This window comes from Rana temporaria, chromosome 2 (assembly GCF_905171775.1).
Source record: "Rana temporaria chromosome 2, aRanTem1.1, whole genome shotgun sequence".
Classification (NCBI taxonomy): domain Eukaryota; kingdom Metazoa; phylum Chordata; class Amphibia; order Anura; family Ranidae; genus Rana; species Rana temporaria.
In genome coordinates, this window is record NC_053490.1 from 486834549 (window position 1) to 486849862 (window position 15314).

Below are 15314 nucleotides of genomic sequence, written 5' to 3' on the forward strand. Positions count from 1 at the left end.
TGTTGAGGCATGGACTCTACTAGATTCTTAAGGAATCTGGCACTAAAGCAATCGGTAGCACAGATCCTTTATGTCCTGTAAAATTGTGAGGTAGGGCCTTCATGGATCAGACCTCCCATAGTGCAGCTTGGTGCCATCTCTTCCCCCAGGTATGCAAAGCACATGGGCCCGTCCATCCACATGTTGTAAAAGGAAACCTGGTTAATTAGACCAGACCACCTTCTTCCATTGTTCCATGGTATAATTCTGATGTTCACTGTATTGACTATGGGTCAGCAGTGGCACCATGTCCAGTCTGCGGATAGGACTACACAGGCCAGCCTTCGCTCCCCTCATGCAATGCATAAGTGAGTCTTGGCTGCTCATGACCCTGTCACTGGCTTTGCTTTCTTGGACCGCTCTTGGTAGGTGGTCCTGACCACTGCAAACCAGGAACATTGTACAAGAACTGCCGTTTTGGAGGTGCTCTGGCCCAGCCAAACTATTACAGTTTGGCACTTGTCAGAGTGACTCAAATCCTTATGCATGCCCATTTGTTTCATCTTTCAACACATCAACTTCAGGGATATGTTCACTTGCTGCCTAATATATCCCACCCACTTTCAGGTGCCATTGTAACAAGATAATCAATGTTATTCACTTTACATGTTAATGAATATAATGTGGTGGCAGATCGGTGTCTGCCCGTATGTAAAATTTAATTAAAGCCCATAGTTTTGGATGATATAGTTTGATGTCTGCAGCATTGATTAATTTGGACAGCAGTGTGATTATTTTTTTTTTGTGGCCCACTGGCTGCCATAGTGAAGTTGCCCAATGTGATTTTTTTAAGAGTAGTCTGACTGCTGATGTAGAAAGTTTTATCTGATTGAGCACTGCCACGGATCACAATGGGCTTTCTTGAAATGTATGGATGCACATGTATGCAGCCGCTCATTGTTGCGACCCTGTAATATACCCTGCAAAGAACGCGTGTACATTTTATCCTGTGTGCTACTGGAGCTGCTAAACACTGACCTGTTCCAGAGGGTTGATCCCCAAAAGTCTGCTGCAATGCAGAACGCCCCGAACAATCTTAATTACGGTATGCGTCATTGGTGTATTGCTTTTTCTATCAGAAGTCTGCACCAAAACCCAAGTCAAATTTCAGGCATCCGCTACAATAGAGACATACAATACAATATGCATTGAAGAGACACTCTGTCATTTTGACATTTGAGTGATCGGAGGACCTCAAGGATTTCTTCGCTGTGGGGATGTTGGCTATTTTTAGTGTCTATCCTGATTAACTACCAAACTGTAACTGTCATTTTCACAATAAACAATGCACAACACAAAAATGTGTCAAAATTGTCCGAAGTGTCCGCCATAATGTCGCAGTCAAGAAAAAAATCGCTGATCGCCGCCATTAGTAGTAAAAAAAAAAAAATTAATAAACATGCAATAAAACTATCCCCTATTTTGTAAACGCTATAAATTTTGCGCAAACCAATCGATAAACGCTTATTGCGATTTTTTTTTACCAAAAATAGGTAGAAGAATACGTATCGGCCTAAACTGACGGAAATTTTTTTTTTTATATATGTTTTTGGGGGATATTTATTATAGTAAAAAGTAAAAAATATTGAATTTTTTTCAAAATTGTCGCTCTATTTTTGTTTATAGCGCAAAAAATAAAAACCGCACAGGTGATCAAATACCACCAAAAGAAAGCTCTATTTGTGGGGAATAAAGGACGCCAATTTTGTTTGGGAGCCACGTGGCATGACCGCGCAATTGTCTGTCAAAGCGACGCAGTGCCGAATCGCAAAACCTGGCCTGGGCATTTAGCTGCAAAATGGTCCGGGGCTTAAGTGGTTAAGAAACAGTATTACATTGTCGTCCTTTTTTCCTGGGGGGGTGGGGGCTGGTTGCTTCCGGAACACTTCATGGAGAATTAACAGTGACAAGGGTACTTGTCTTGGCATTCCTCAGATATTATGGAACTGATGTCACATAGAAAAGCCTTGTCCTCGGCTACAAAAGATGTTTACAGGCAAAAGCTTTTTTTTTTAACCATCAAGTACATGGGCAGCTTGTTTATCTGTCTATTTAATTTATCACAATTCTGAATGATGGACCCTTTGTTGTCTCTAGCATTCTGCTCCAGGTTGCAATGCGCAAGTTCATCTTTCAGACACCGATAAATGAGAATGTTTGAAAATACATACTTCCTTGAAGATTAGGGGGCACCTTATTAATGTTAGCATGAGAAGATAATTTGATGACCTGATGGCAAGCGTGTGCTATTATTTCCTGTCCTCGTTAATATTTGGTTCTCTCTCGCTAAGGAAAGAAATTTGAAAACACGGAGATGTTTGGTCAGTATCCTCTCCAGGTGAATGGATTCAAAGACTTGCATGAATGTCTAGAGGCTGCCATGATAGAGGGAGAGATTGAGTCATTACATTCAGAGAACTCAAGCAAGTCTGGTCAAGAGGTGAGAAATACCGGAGACCCTAGTTATCTATATTTGGATTGCAGAGAGTTTGTATGTGACCCTCCAAAACAACAAAGTGTATCTTAAAGTGGAACTTTAACCATAACAACTTGATAAAAGAAAATCTTCTTTAGCAAGGAACATACATTCCACATTAATAATTGTGCTACCAAAATTTGTATGTGCTATAAATTGCCTCCAGCATTTTTCCTGTCTTTTATTGCTGGAGGCCGCCATTTTGTTGAAGCCCAGAGTCCCTGAACAGCAGTAAATCTGTAGGCTGTCAGTAGGGATGAGCTCCGACGTGTTCGCACACTCCACGTGCAGAGCTCGCCAGGAAGTCGGCACTGCACTAATCACAGGCAGTGAGACATTTCACGATCTCTGTAGCTGCGCATCTGGGCAATATCTCACTGCCTGTGATTAGTGCAGCGCGGTGCCGATTTCCTGGCGGGCTCTGCTTGTGGCCTGTGCGAACACGCCGGAGCTCATCCCTACTGACAGCCTACAGATTTACTACTGTTCAGGGACTCTGGGCTTCAACAAAATGGCAGCCTCCAGCAATAAGAAACAGGTAAAATGCTGGAGGCTGCCATTTTGTTGAAATTTTTTTATTACATTTTTTTTTAATTTTCTGACTAAAGTTCCACTTGAACTAGAGAAGCTTAGGGTAACAACCCTTGACAGTTTTTTTTTTTTTTTTTTATATCTGTATTCCATTTGTATTGTATTCCATTTGTATTATCTGTAGTCCATTTGAAAGGGTCCCCTTTTTCTTTTTTTCTTTTTCTCTTTCCTGACTTGTATGGGGAAGAAAAAAGTTTTGGATTTAGATGCACTTAATGCCAACAATATTCTGTTTCGCTTCAATAAGCAACTACAGAGTCCTGATACACATGTGACTTAAAGGAGTACTCATTTTGCATTCCAGAAATGCACTGGGATCTTCTAACTTGGAGTGTGTGAGATTTATGTGGAGCTTGGTTGCTGAATACAGACAGGACCTGAATATGGCCGTTACTTGGCATCCAAACATGGATCAAACTGCAGCATAACTGCATCTAATCTAATAAAAACTAAAAAATTCCTCTAACTGCTTTCTTTGGGCATTCTGTAGATTGTTGCCTATGCTGATGGAATGTTGATATGTTCCCCCTTGAAGGCTAGCAGCTAACGCTGTGCTGTAGAAAATCAATCAGACAGAGTTTGTGTATGAACGCTTCTCATTGTGCCTCTGACATGTTCTTAGCTGATCTTTTAATGCGGAACTAAACCTATAGATTTAACAGTTTAAAAAAAAGCAGTTGCATTCCCAGCACGTTCCGGGAATGTAACCGTCACATTAGTTGAAGCTCTCAGCTAAACTGTTAAACCAGCAAATAGCTGGTGTCTCAAATGATCACATGTGTAGTATCTTGGCATTTGAAGATCAAACTGAGGCTAAGATGGCAGCTTCCTTGGCTTAAATGATAGGAGGGTTTAGTTCCGCTTTAAGAACCATCAGTGCAGGAATAGCTGTAATTGTTTGGGTTGCTACCTGAGTACATGGGCATTCTGAGTCTTGTGCATTGCAGGTGGATAAGATACAGGGCCTTGAAAAAGTATTCATACCCCTTGACATTTTCCACATGTTGTCATGTTACAACCAAAAACATAAATGTAACGTAAAGTGTGGCGTGCATTTGTATTCAGCCCCCTTTACTCTGATAACCCCAACTAATATCTAGTGGAACCAAATGCCTTCAGAAGCCACCCAATTAGTAAATAGGATCCACCTGTGTTTAAGGTAATCTCAGTATAAATACAGCTGTTCTGTGAACACCCGCAGAGGTTTGTTGGAGAACCTCAGTGAACAAAACACATCAGACAGGTCAGAGATAAAGTTGTGGAGAATTGTATAGCAGGTTAGGTTATAAAAAAATATCCCAAGCTTTGAACATCTCACAGAGCACTGTTCAGTATGGCACAACTGCAAACCTACCAAGACCTGGCCGTCCACCTAAACTGACAAGCTGGACAAGGAGAGCATTAATCAGAGAAGCAGCCAAGAGGCCCATGGTAACTCTGGAGGAGCTGCAGAGATCCACAGCTCAGGTGGGAGAATCTGTCCACAGGACAACTATTAGGGCTCTTTCACACAGGTCCGTTTGTCAGTTTTTTTTTGCGTACCGGTACGGACGCTCCGTGCTCCTCTATGGAGCCGCGGATGTCAGCGGTGACATGCCCGCTGACATCCGACCCGCGCCGATCCGCCAAAATGTGACGGAGGAAAAACCTACTTTTCCTTCCGTCTATCGGATCGGGTGAACACGGACATACGGTCCGTGTTCATCCGATCCCCCCATAGGAGGGAGCGGAGAAAAGACAGGGCGGTCCCTGCACAGTGTGCGGAGACCGCCCTGTCATCCGTCGGCTCAGCGGGGATCAACGGAGCGATCCCCACTGAGCAAGCGGAGGTACACGGGGCGGATCATTACTGATCCGCCCAGTGTGAAAGAGGCCTTAGTCGTGCACTCCACAAATCTGGTCTTTATAGAAGAGTTGCAAGAAGAAAGCCATTGTTGAAAGAATGACATGAGAAGACCCATTTGCAGTTTGCGAGAAGTCATGTGAGGGAAACGGCAAACATGGAAAAAGAGGCTCTGGTCAGATGAGACCAAAATGTAACTTTTTGGCCTAAAAGCAAAACGCTGCGTGAGGAGGAAAACTAACACTGCACATCACCCTGAACACACCATCCCCACCGTGAAACATGGTGGTGGCAGCATCATGTTGTGCTTTTCTTCAGCAGGGACAGATCAAAGCATATTCATGTTTTTAGAATGGCCCAGTCAAAGTGCAATCAATAGAGTATCTGTGGCAAGACTTGAAAATTGCTGTTGCACGCTCTGCAAAGGTGATGGAGACATACCCAGAAAGACTTGCAGTGAAAGGTGGTTCTACAAAGTATTGACTGAATACAAATGCACGCCACACTTTTCACATATTTGTAAAAAAAATATCCATTTAGTTTCCTTTCACCTATTAATTATGTGCCACTTTGTGTTGGTCTATCGCATAAAATTTCAAGGGGTATGAATAGTTTTCAAGGCACTGTAAATGCTGTCAATTTAGGCCTCATTCATTTGACATGCCTATTCCCATACACCCGTGGGAAAGGCCATCTTTACTTACATGGGATGTACAAGTGTTCAGTGCATTCACATGCAGGCAGTCCCATTCATGTCTATTGAGATGCAGCAGCTAAGCAATCCTATCTTATCTCAATTATTGGGCAAGGAGCTCTGAATGAAAAATCAAATAAAGAGCATCTTCAAATGGCTACTCTTCCAATCTCCATATTTAATACAGAAGTTGGCTATAGATGAGGAAGCATTCAAAAATATTAAACATGCATCAAAAATTATTTCCAAGGTATAACACTGCAATACCTATAATATGAGCGCAATAGAAATACAAGAATAAAGATAACAATAGAAAGAATAAAGAATAACAGCAATTGCTAAAACAATACATGATCAGACGGTTGTATGACTGTGTAAAAAGGTGTAAACCGCGCTAATCCAAAAAGTGTTGATGTATTGCAACTGGATGTAATGATCCCGTGCACACTCACAGGTGTAGTGTCAACCACACATATTGATGTGAAACATATTCAGTGAAATGTGATAATAGTGAAGGAAATGTTGAATGAATGGGACGGTGCTGCAATTAAAAATTAGTTTGAATAGAGAACTAGGTGATACTGTAAAGTAATATAAATAATGCGCAACCTAAAGTCGCATATCTCAGCGACTGACCGATAATAAGTGTATCTCAAATATGAATAAAACACATGAATTGGGTAAAAAATAGTGAAATAAAAATGATCTAAAACAAGAATTTCCTAGAAATGCCCAACGTGAATTAACCCTCTAAGGAACATGTGAGGATCATCAAAGTTCAAAAAAGTTCATGCATAGTGGACTAATTGGGGGGGGGCACTGGTAAAAGCAACAAGGTGACAGTCCGAAAATGTTTGGCAAAGTGAAAAGTCTGTGATAGGTATATCACTCTTGCGACTGTCTTGCGGATATTCTCTTATGAATCTTCAAGCACAATACATTTCTCCTATTTAAATAAGATGGCAGCTTACCAGAACGTAGGTGATAGTCAGCTCTGCACATGCAGGGTGATTTCCTCTGGCTCCAGTCCTCTGCTGATAGTCCCGGGACCTTCTGGATAGATCACTGAAATCCTGGATGTGTGAACCACGTCTCCTCTCAAAGGAGGGGGTTTTCGGTAGGCAAAGTTTAAATATGGAAAAAGAAAAGGGAGAACCTCATGGTGCGGTAAAAATGAACTTGCTCTTTATTGTTTTGAGCAAGTAATTGGCATCAAAAAGGTTACAAAAACACAAAATCTTCAAAACAAAACAAGGCACTCTGCTGGTAGCTTGGCTCATGCCTGAACAGCCTGCTTTTTGATGCCAATTACCTGCTCAAAACAATAAGGCTCCATTCACACCTAGGCGTTTTTACGCCTGAAGCACTACGCTCACAAACGCCAGAGGGATGAAATAACATTATTTGCTATGGTAACTGTTCACACCTGAACGCCCAAACGCCTGTCGCGCGAAGCTCAAACAAGTCCCGGACCTTTTTTTGTCGCGCGTATCGTGCGGTTTGGGCGTATTTGAGTGTTTCCATTTCCCATAGAAAGTAATGGAAACGCTCGATTCAAGCGACTTGCGCGACAACAGGCGTTTGCTACGGGCGTTTCGTCGCTTTAATCAATAGAACTTGTCGCCCATGCAGAAGATTAAAAAAATCTACCAACATAGCAACAAGTGATGAAAAGATGATAATTTTTCCTATTGGCTAAAATAAAAAACGTCGAAGTACAAAAACGTTGGACAACGCTGTATGCAAACGCGCAAATAAGCATGAATACGCGCGACAAAACGCCGGAAAAAACGACCGACGCTCAGGTGTGAATGCAGCCTAAAGAGCAAGTTCATTTTTACCGCACCATGAGGTTCTCCCTTTTCTTTTTCCATATTTAAACTTTGCCTACCGAAAACCCCCTCCTTTTGAGAGGAGACGTGGTTCACACATCCAGGATTTCAGTGATCTATCCAGAAGGTCCCGGGACTATCAGCAGAGAACTGGAGTCAGAGGAAATCACCCTGCATGTGCAGAGCTGACTATCACCTACGTTCTGGTAAGCTGCCATCTTATTTAAATAGGAGAAATGTATTGTGCTTGAAGATTTATAAGAGAATATCCGCAAGACAGTCGCAAGAGTGATATACCTATCACGGACTTCATCCCTTTGATTTACATTTTTCACTTTGCCAAACATTTTCGGACTGTCACCTTGTTGCTTTTACCAGTGCCCCCCCAATTAGTCCACTATGCATGAACTTTGATGATCCTCACATGTTCCTTAGAGGGTTAATTCACGTTGGGCATTTCTAGGAAATCCTTGTTTTATATAATTTTTATTTCACTATTTTTTACCCAATTCATGCGTTTTATTCACATTTGAGATACACTTATTATCTGTCAGTCGCTGAGATATGCGACTTTAGGTTGTATGACTGTATCAGAATCTTACAGCAACTTGCCCAGATATATGGATTAATTTAGCTGCCAACTAAAAATTGAATTGCACACTTGGATGTGGTAGGTGTATTACTTTTGTTATGCTCAGGTGTTTTTAACCTACATTTTTACATGGTGATCCTGCCACCAAGGCTCTTCCTGTACTAAGGTGACACCGCTCACTCACTACTGTATTTTCAAAAAGTAGTGTCATCCTAGGACAGGAAGTGTTAGGATTATAGGACACACCCCTCCCTCATTTTCTTAACTTAGGGGGAGGTATTCTGTAGTCCGCACAGAGTATTCAGGCAGGGCTGATAACATTTGAGAAATGCAGCATTTACTAGAGGAAGTGTGAAACGGGCTGGATTTCTGGCAGGACCGACGTTTTTTTTTTTTGCACTTCTCAAACAGATACAGTAAAACCTTGGATTGGGAGTAACTTGTTTTGAGAGTGTTTGTTTTTAAAAGACCAGCAACGTTTGATTTATAAATTTTGACTACTTTTGGATTACAAGCATGTTTCTGGAACAAATTATGCTTGCAATCCAAGGTTTTATGGTTTTAAAAAATGCGTTCAATGGTGTATTTAACAAAAAAAAAAAAAAAAGAGTAGTAAAAGTTGAGGTTCACAAACATTTTAACCAATATCAAAGTCTAAATCCAGCCAAATGTTCTCTCTCCCTTTTTCTGATTATATAAGCATCTGATATTTACTATTTTACGAAAGCTGATTCTGAATGGAGCAGTCAGATTCTCTTGTGTATAGGTAATGTGCACACTTTTTTATTATAGGTTGAAGTAAAATGTATTATTTTTATGCTTAATTTGTGACAGCACTGGTTCACAGAACTTCCACCTGTACTGACATTTGAGCTGTCCAGGTTTGAGTTTAATCAAGCTTTGGGAAGGCCTGAGAAAATCCACAACAAGCTAGAGTTTCCACCATGTCTGTACATGGATAGGTGAGTACCCACATCATATTCCTTTTGGTTGTGAGCACTGCGACCACACATGCACTTTACTGCACATTCCTGTGTGCCGTGGGCAAGAGATCCCCTGGCAGCAATATCTTGTGTTCTCATCTTTACTGTGCTGCCAAGTTCTAGACACCAAGGGGTTTTACTAAAGCTAGAGAGGGCAAAATTAGTCACAATTCTGCAGAGAAACCAATCGGCTTCTATCCTGTTTGTTTAAAGGGGTTGTAAAGGTCATTTTTTTTCCCTAAATAGCTTCCTTTACCTTAGTGCAGTCCATCTTCACTTACCTAATCCTCACTTTCTGTTCTTCTGTCTGTAACTCCACACAGTAATGCAAGGCTTTCTCCCTGGTGTGGAGTGTCGTGCTCGCCCCCTCCCTTGGACTACCGGAGAGTCAGGACGCTCTCTACGTTGCAAATAGAGAAAGGCGGTGTGTGTTAGTGGGCGTCCTGACTCTCCTGTAGTCCAAGGCAGGGGGCAAGCACGACACTCAACACCAGGGAGAAAGCCTTGCGTTACGGTGTGGAGTTACAGACAGAAGAACAGGAAGTGAGGATTTCTCAGAAGAAATTGGGACATTTAAAAGCAAAATGGAAGGATGAGGTAAGTGTAGGAGGACTGCACTACGGTAAAGGAAGCTATTTAGGAAAATTAGGTGCACGAAGGGTGATTACATTGTTACAAGGCATATATAAAAGTAAGGATTATACTGGAGAGGAGGCGTTTTAAAGAGAAACGAAAAATCCTTTTAAAATTTAGCCTGTATATGTACCTGCAGTCGATTTTATCCTTAAAGAATTTCTCGTAACATACTGCATCTAAGATATCAGTTTTAGGCCACATGGGCGTCTAGGGCAGTACAATGTAAAATTTGGGCATATTTTCTTGTCTAGGAGCCACAGGTCGTATGTACAGCTGCCCATAGATATCAATGACTGTATGCGATATACACTGGGATATACAATGTGTATGGATGTATGACCGTGGATGTCTGAATCCTGGGGCGTACATTTTTGCGCAAGTATGATCATATACCTACACACACCCATTGACTTTTATCAGCACCTGTACACCTCTCCTGTACACCCAAAATTTATGTTGTACAGCCCCAGGCAGCTGTGTGCATGAGGCCCAATTCTGCCCTACAAGGGTAGAACTATAGGCAAAATCTTTTTTTTTGGATAGAGGTGAAGTTTTTATAATCCCTTTCAGATTTTTTTTCCCGCCATCTGTGTCCCATTGCAGGGATTCCCCTTTTTTTTTCCATAGCTAAACAGGAAGTGAAAGGAAATCCTGCACATAAAGGGAATTTCTTGGGGACCCCTAGGTCAGTGTTTTTCAACTCCAGTCCTCAAGGCACACCAACAGGTCATGTTTTCAGGCTTTCCATTATTTTGAACAGGTGATTTGATCAGTTTCACTGCCTTGGTAATCACCACAGTCGTTTCATCTAAAGGAAATCCTGAAAACATGACCTGTTGGTGTGCCTTGAGGACTGGAGTTGAAAAACACTGCCCTAGGTGACCAGAACTTGGCGTTCCCATTAGTTCTTATTTGTTTTTGTATTTCATGTTTGAAAATAAAAGAAGTAATCATTTAGTAGTAGACAATCCCAAAACAACTAGTTACAGGAGAAGACCAAAAAAAACAAAAAACACTATAAGAAATAATTTAGTTTACGTATCCGAAAGATTTCCCTCTATTTTTCTGGAGACAACCCAGAATTTTGTTATTTTTCTTTTACTTTCAGTGGTGAATCTCCCTAACGGGGACACAGACGGCAATCATTGTCAAGCGTTATAACTCCTCTCCAGTTTTTCCTTTAGTTATACTTTAAGTTGTACAGGGCAGCCCATTTAACCTGTTTCAAGTCTGCATGGAGATGTGATCAAACAGCTTAAATGATGGGAGAGAACATGGAGGGCCTTGCTAGTTTAGTCGAATGATCAGCCTGGAGGCAAACATGGGACACAGGTAGCCGAGTAGCTACAGGCTCTGAATAATGATGAAACCTCCTGGGTATACAGTGTAGTGTGGGAAGTACAGAATGGAGCTACAAATATCTGACCATGTAGAGCAGGGGTGCTCAACCTGTGGCCCTCCAGCTGTTGCAGAACTACAATTCCCATCATGCTTTTGGGAGTGATGCTTATAACTGTTCAGCCTTGCAATGCCTCATGGGACTTGTAGTTTCCCTACAGCTGGAGGGCCACAGGCTGAGCACCCATGATGTAGAGCTTAGCATATACAGGAGCATCTCATAAAATTTGAATATCATCAAAATGTTAATTTATATTAGTAATTCAATTCAAAAAGTTTCTTTTTTTTTTTTTTTTTTTTGATGATTATGGCTTACAGCTAGTGAAAACCCAAAATTCTGTATCTCTTAAAACTAGATTACGTAAGACCCATAAACAAAAGATTTTTAATACAGAAATGTTGGCTTACTGAAAGTATGTCCATGTACAGTATAGTATGCACTCAATACTTTTGCATGAATCGCTGCATCAATGCGGCGTGGCATGGAGGTGATCCGCCTGTGGCACTGCTGAGGTGTTATGGAAGCCCAGGTTGCTTTTGATGGTGGCTTTCAGCTCATCTGCATTGTTGGGGTCTGGTGGCTCATCTTCCTCTCTACAATACGCCACAGATTCTCTCTAAAGGGTTTAAGTCAGGTGAGTTTTCTGGCCAATCAAGCACAGTGATATCGTGATTATTAAACCAGGTATTGGTACTTTTGGCAGTGTGGGCGGGTGTTATGTCCTGCTGGGAAGTGAAATCTGCATCTCCATAAAGCTGGTCAGCATAGGGAAGCATGTAGTGCTCTAGAATTTCCTGGTAGAGGGCAGCACTGACTTTGGACTTGATAAAACACAGTGGACCAACACCAGCAGATGACATGGCTCCCCAAATCATCACTGACTGTGGAAAATGTTGCATTTTATTTGGAAATCAAGGTCCCAGAGTCTGGAGAAAGAGTGGAGACTCACAGAATCCAAGTTGCCTGAGGTCCAGTGTGCATTTTCCACAGTCAGTGATGATTTGGGGAGCCATGTCATCTCCTGGTGTTGGTCCACTGTGTTTTATCAAGTCCAAAGCCAGTGCTGCCCTCTACCAAGAAATTCAAGAACACGTCATGCTTCCCTCTGCTGACCAGCTTTACAGAGATGCCAGGTTTTGGCACCTGCCCACACTGCCAAAAGTACCAATACCTGGTTTAATGATCATGGTATCACTGTGCTTGATTGTCCAGCAAACTCACCTGACCTAAACCCCATAGAGATTCTGTGGGGTATTGTCAAGAGGAAGATTAGACACCAGACCCAACAATGCAGACGAGATGAGCTGCCATCAAAGCAACCTGGGCTTCCATAACACCTCAGCAGTGCCACAGGCTGATCGCCTCCATGCCATGCTGCATTGATGCAGTAATTCATGCAAAAGCATCCCCATCAATACTGTACATGGACATTCTTATCAGTAAGACAACATTTCTGTATTCAATTTTTTTTTTTTTTTTTTATATTGGTCTTATGTAATTAGTTTTCTGGGATACAGAATTTGGGGTTTTCACTAGCTGCAAGACATAATCATTAAAATACATCACTCTGTGTGTAACGCATTTATATAAAATAGGAGTTTCACTTTTTGAATTGAATTACTGGAATAAATTACCCTATTTATTGGCATATAACACGCACAGGAGTATAACACGCACCCTAACTTTAAGAGGGAAGTCTCAGGAAAAAAACGTTCCACAGCCCCCTGCGTATAACACGCAGGCACAGTTTACCCTCTATTTTCAGGGTAAAAAAGTGAGTGTTCTACGCCAATAAATACAGTAACTTTTTGATAATATAATTTTATGAGATGCACCTGTATAGGCGTCTTACTGTGCCTTTTGGAGGTGTTCCATTTCATTGGAGGATACCATGGCTGTTAACAAAGTTAAAGATGGTAGATTTGTCTTTTTTATGCCTAAATAATTAAATATGGTCACTGTATATGTTAAAAAACAAAACCCTTGCCAAAGCCATGGTTTTTGGCCGTTGGGATTTAGACTCAGGATGAGATGAGTTTTTTTTTTCTCTAACAGATTACCAATAACACCGCTAAATCCAGTAATATGGAGAACATGCAGTGATAGGCCAGAAAATTGGCTAATACTTGACGGTATAAATTCATGAGCCAGGCAACCGAAATGACAGCGAGTATCCAGCTTTACTGCTCCATTTCTGCTGTCGCCTGTGGTAGTACATGGTCTCATTTTTCTCCAGTGCTTTGGAATTGTTGATCCTTTAGAGCAGTGGTCATCAACCCTGTCCTCAGGGCCCACTAACAGGCCAGGTTTGCAAGATAACTGAAATACATCACTGGTGATATAAATTGCTGCTCAGTGATTGCAGTCTGCATCTCCCCAAGGTAATACATAAAACCTGGCCTGTTAGTGTAACCTGAGGACGGGTTTGATGACCACTGCTTTAGAGCCCTTTCACATGGGCACTCAGGTCTGCTTGTCCGTTTTTCAGGCGGACTTGATCTGAATGTTCATGAATTCTTTTGGACTTGCGGGTGTAAGTGGACTTGTCTGTTTACATCTGCCTACCTCCGGGTCCAATCAGGCCTGCAAAAAAAAAATGGAGGTGGATTGTGTCCTCTTCCATTTGAGCAGATTGGATAAGAGGCAGCGGGATGAAAATGGACAGTCGGTTTACACCCGGCCGCCCAGTGGCCAGATCCCCTGCTGATGGACGGAAGGCACTTGTGTGAAAGGGCCTCTAAAGTAGGAATCTGTAGGATTCTGCTTGGTCTCTGCCTTTTACCGTTTCTACAGTAGGAGAAATCCATTGTAAGATTATCTTATTTACTTTCTGTACTTTTAGGTATATTCACAAAAACAGGGAAATTACCCGGATCAAACGAGACGAGATCAAAAGGCTCAAAGATCACCTAACAGTTTTACAGCAGCGGCTAGAAAGGTACAATATGTTCTGCTTTAATCACATAGATGTGTATTTATCAATGTGGGTGTACGTTGGCGTATTTTTTTTCTCTCTTGCACATACAGTATAGCTGAAAAAACACTGAATAGACCAATAATTCACTTAAATTTTATTTTTTTAAATCCAACATTGAATGAGAAGTGTGTGCTGGTGGCGGCTTTCTTCACTCCTCTGTCATCCCAGCACCCCCCTTTCACATACCGGTGCGGTGGTAATCTTCCAGTACTGTGGGGCAGATTTGGGCCACTTGACCTGTCATAGGCTTTCCTCCCCCTCCTCCATTTATAAAAGCTATACTAGAGCTTCTCTCAATAAAAAGGCTCTATGAATGGAGAAGGTGGACCTTTCATTCATCCTCTATTCATAGAGTGCTTTTGATTGTTGGAAGCCATAGTAAAGCTTCTGTGAAAGAAGAGGGTGGTGGGCAGAAAGGGTGGGCATAGTTGGCACTCTTGACGAGTGCTTAGGACAGATCCAGTGACTTGCATTATCACCCTGCAGCACTGGAGGGAGGGCATGTTTTGGGTGGATGAATGGTGGGGACTGAAGTTTGAGTTTGTGTCATAATGTTCCTAGCACTGTTTTTGTATCATTATTTGCTCACCCAGGCGTGGATTTTGGGCAAAATAATTGTTTGTCTCCACTTTTTTTTTTTTTTTTTTTCAAATGGGCAGGTATTTAAGTTATGGCTCTGGCCCTAAACGGTTTCCTCTGGCCGATGTGTTGCAATATGCTCTGGAGTTTGCATCCAGCAAACCTGTCTGCACTTCCCCTGTGGAGGATATTGATACAAGTGCTCCACCTAGTGGTCCCATGGTCACACAACCCATGCAAAGGTAAGGCCGGCACACAATGTTCCACACTAGAAAGACTTAAATTTAAATTTGTTTTCCCTTTCTTATTTGTAGGTTTGAAATGAGCAGTAAGTGTATTTACGACTTTGTTTTATATATTATAGTAATAACTCGTGGAGGGGTGTTTATTTCTGTTGGTTGCAAAATGAGCAAACATTGTGGCCTGGTAGTGGCTGAATACAAATTGAATTCCAGGGTGTATCACTAGAGGGATCACCAGTAGGAGGAATGAGGTCCTGATTGCCCATCTTGGTTTTTAGTTTGACCTGAATTCTGTCTGGTAAGCCTTGTGATTGGTCACTGGGTGGAGGTCTGGACACAGCACATTATACTGATGGGATTTGTGTTGCACTTGTGACTCTTCACTGCACACGTGTCTGGACTGGATCATTTGGATCTTGGTGGACTTTTTT

General features: G+C 41.8%; 1 protein-coding gene across 1 annotated transcript in view; it reads left to right on the forward strand.

The window, feature by feature from the left end:
• Positions 1–15314, forward strand: part of USP25 (ubiquitin specific peptidase 25) — a 200803-nt gene that overhangs the window by 116297 nt on the left and 69192 nt on the right. Inside the window, exons 10-13 of the mRNA XM_040338805.1 lie at positions 2331–2479; positions 8902–9029; positions 13928–14023; positions 14722–14883. Coding sequence (XP_040194739.1) covers positions 2331–2479; positions 8902–9029; positions 13928–14023; positions 14722–14883 — 535 coding nt within the window. The remainder of the gene's footprint in view (positions 1–2330; positions 2480–8901; positions 9030–13927; positions 14024–14721; positions 14884–15314) is intronic.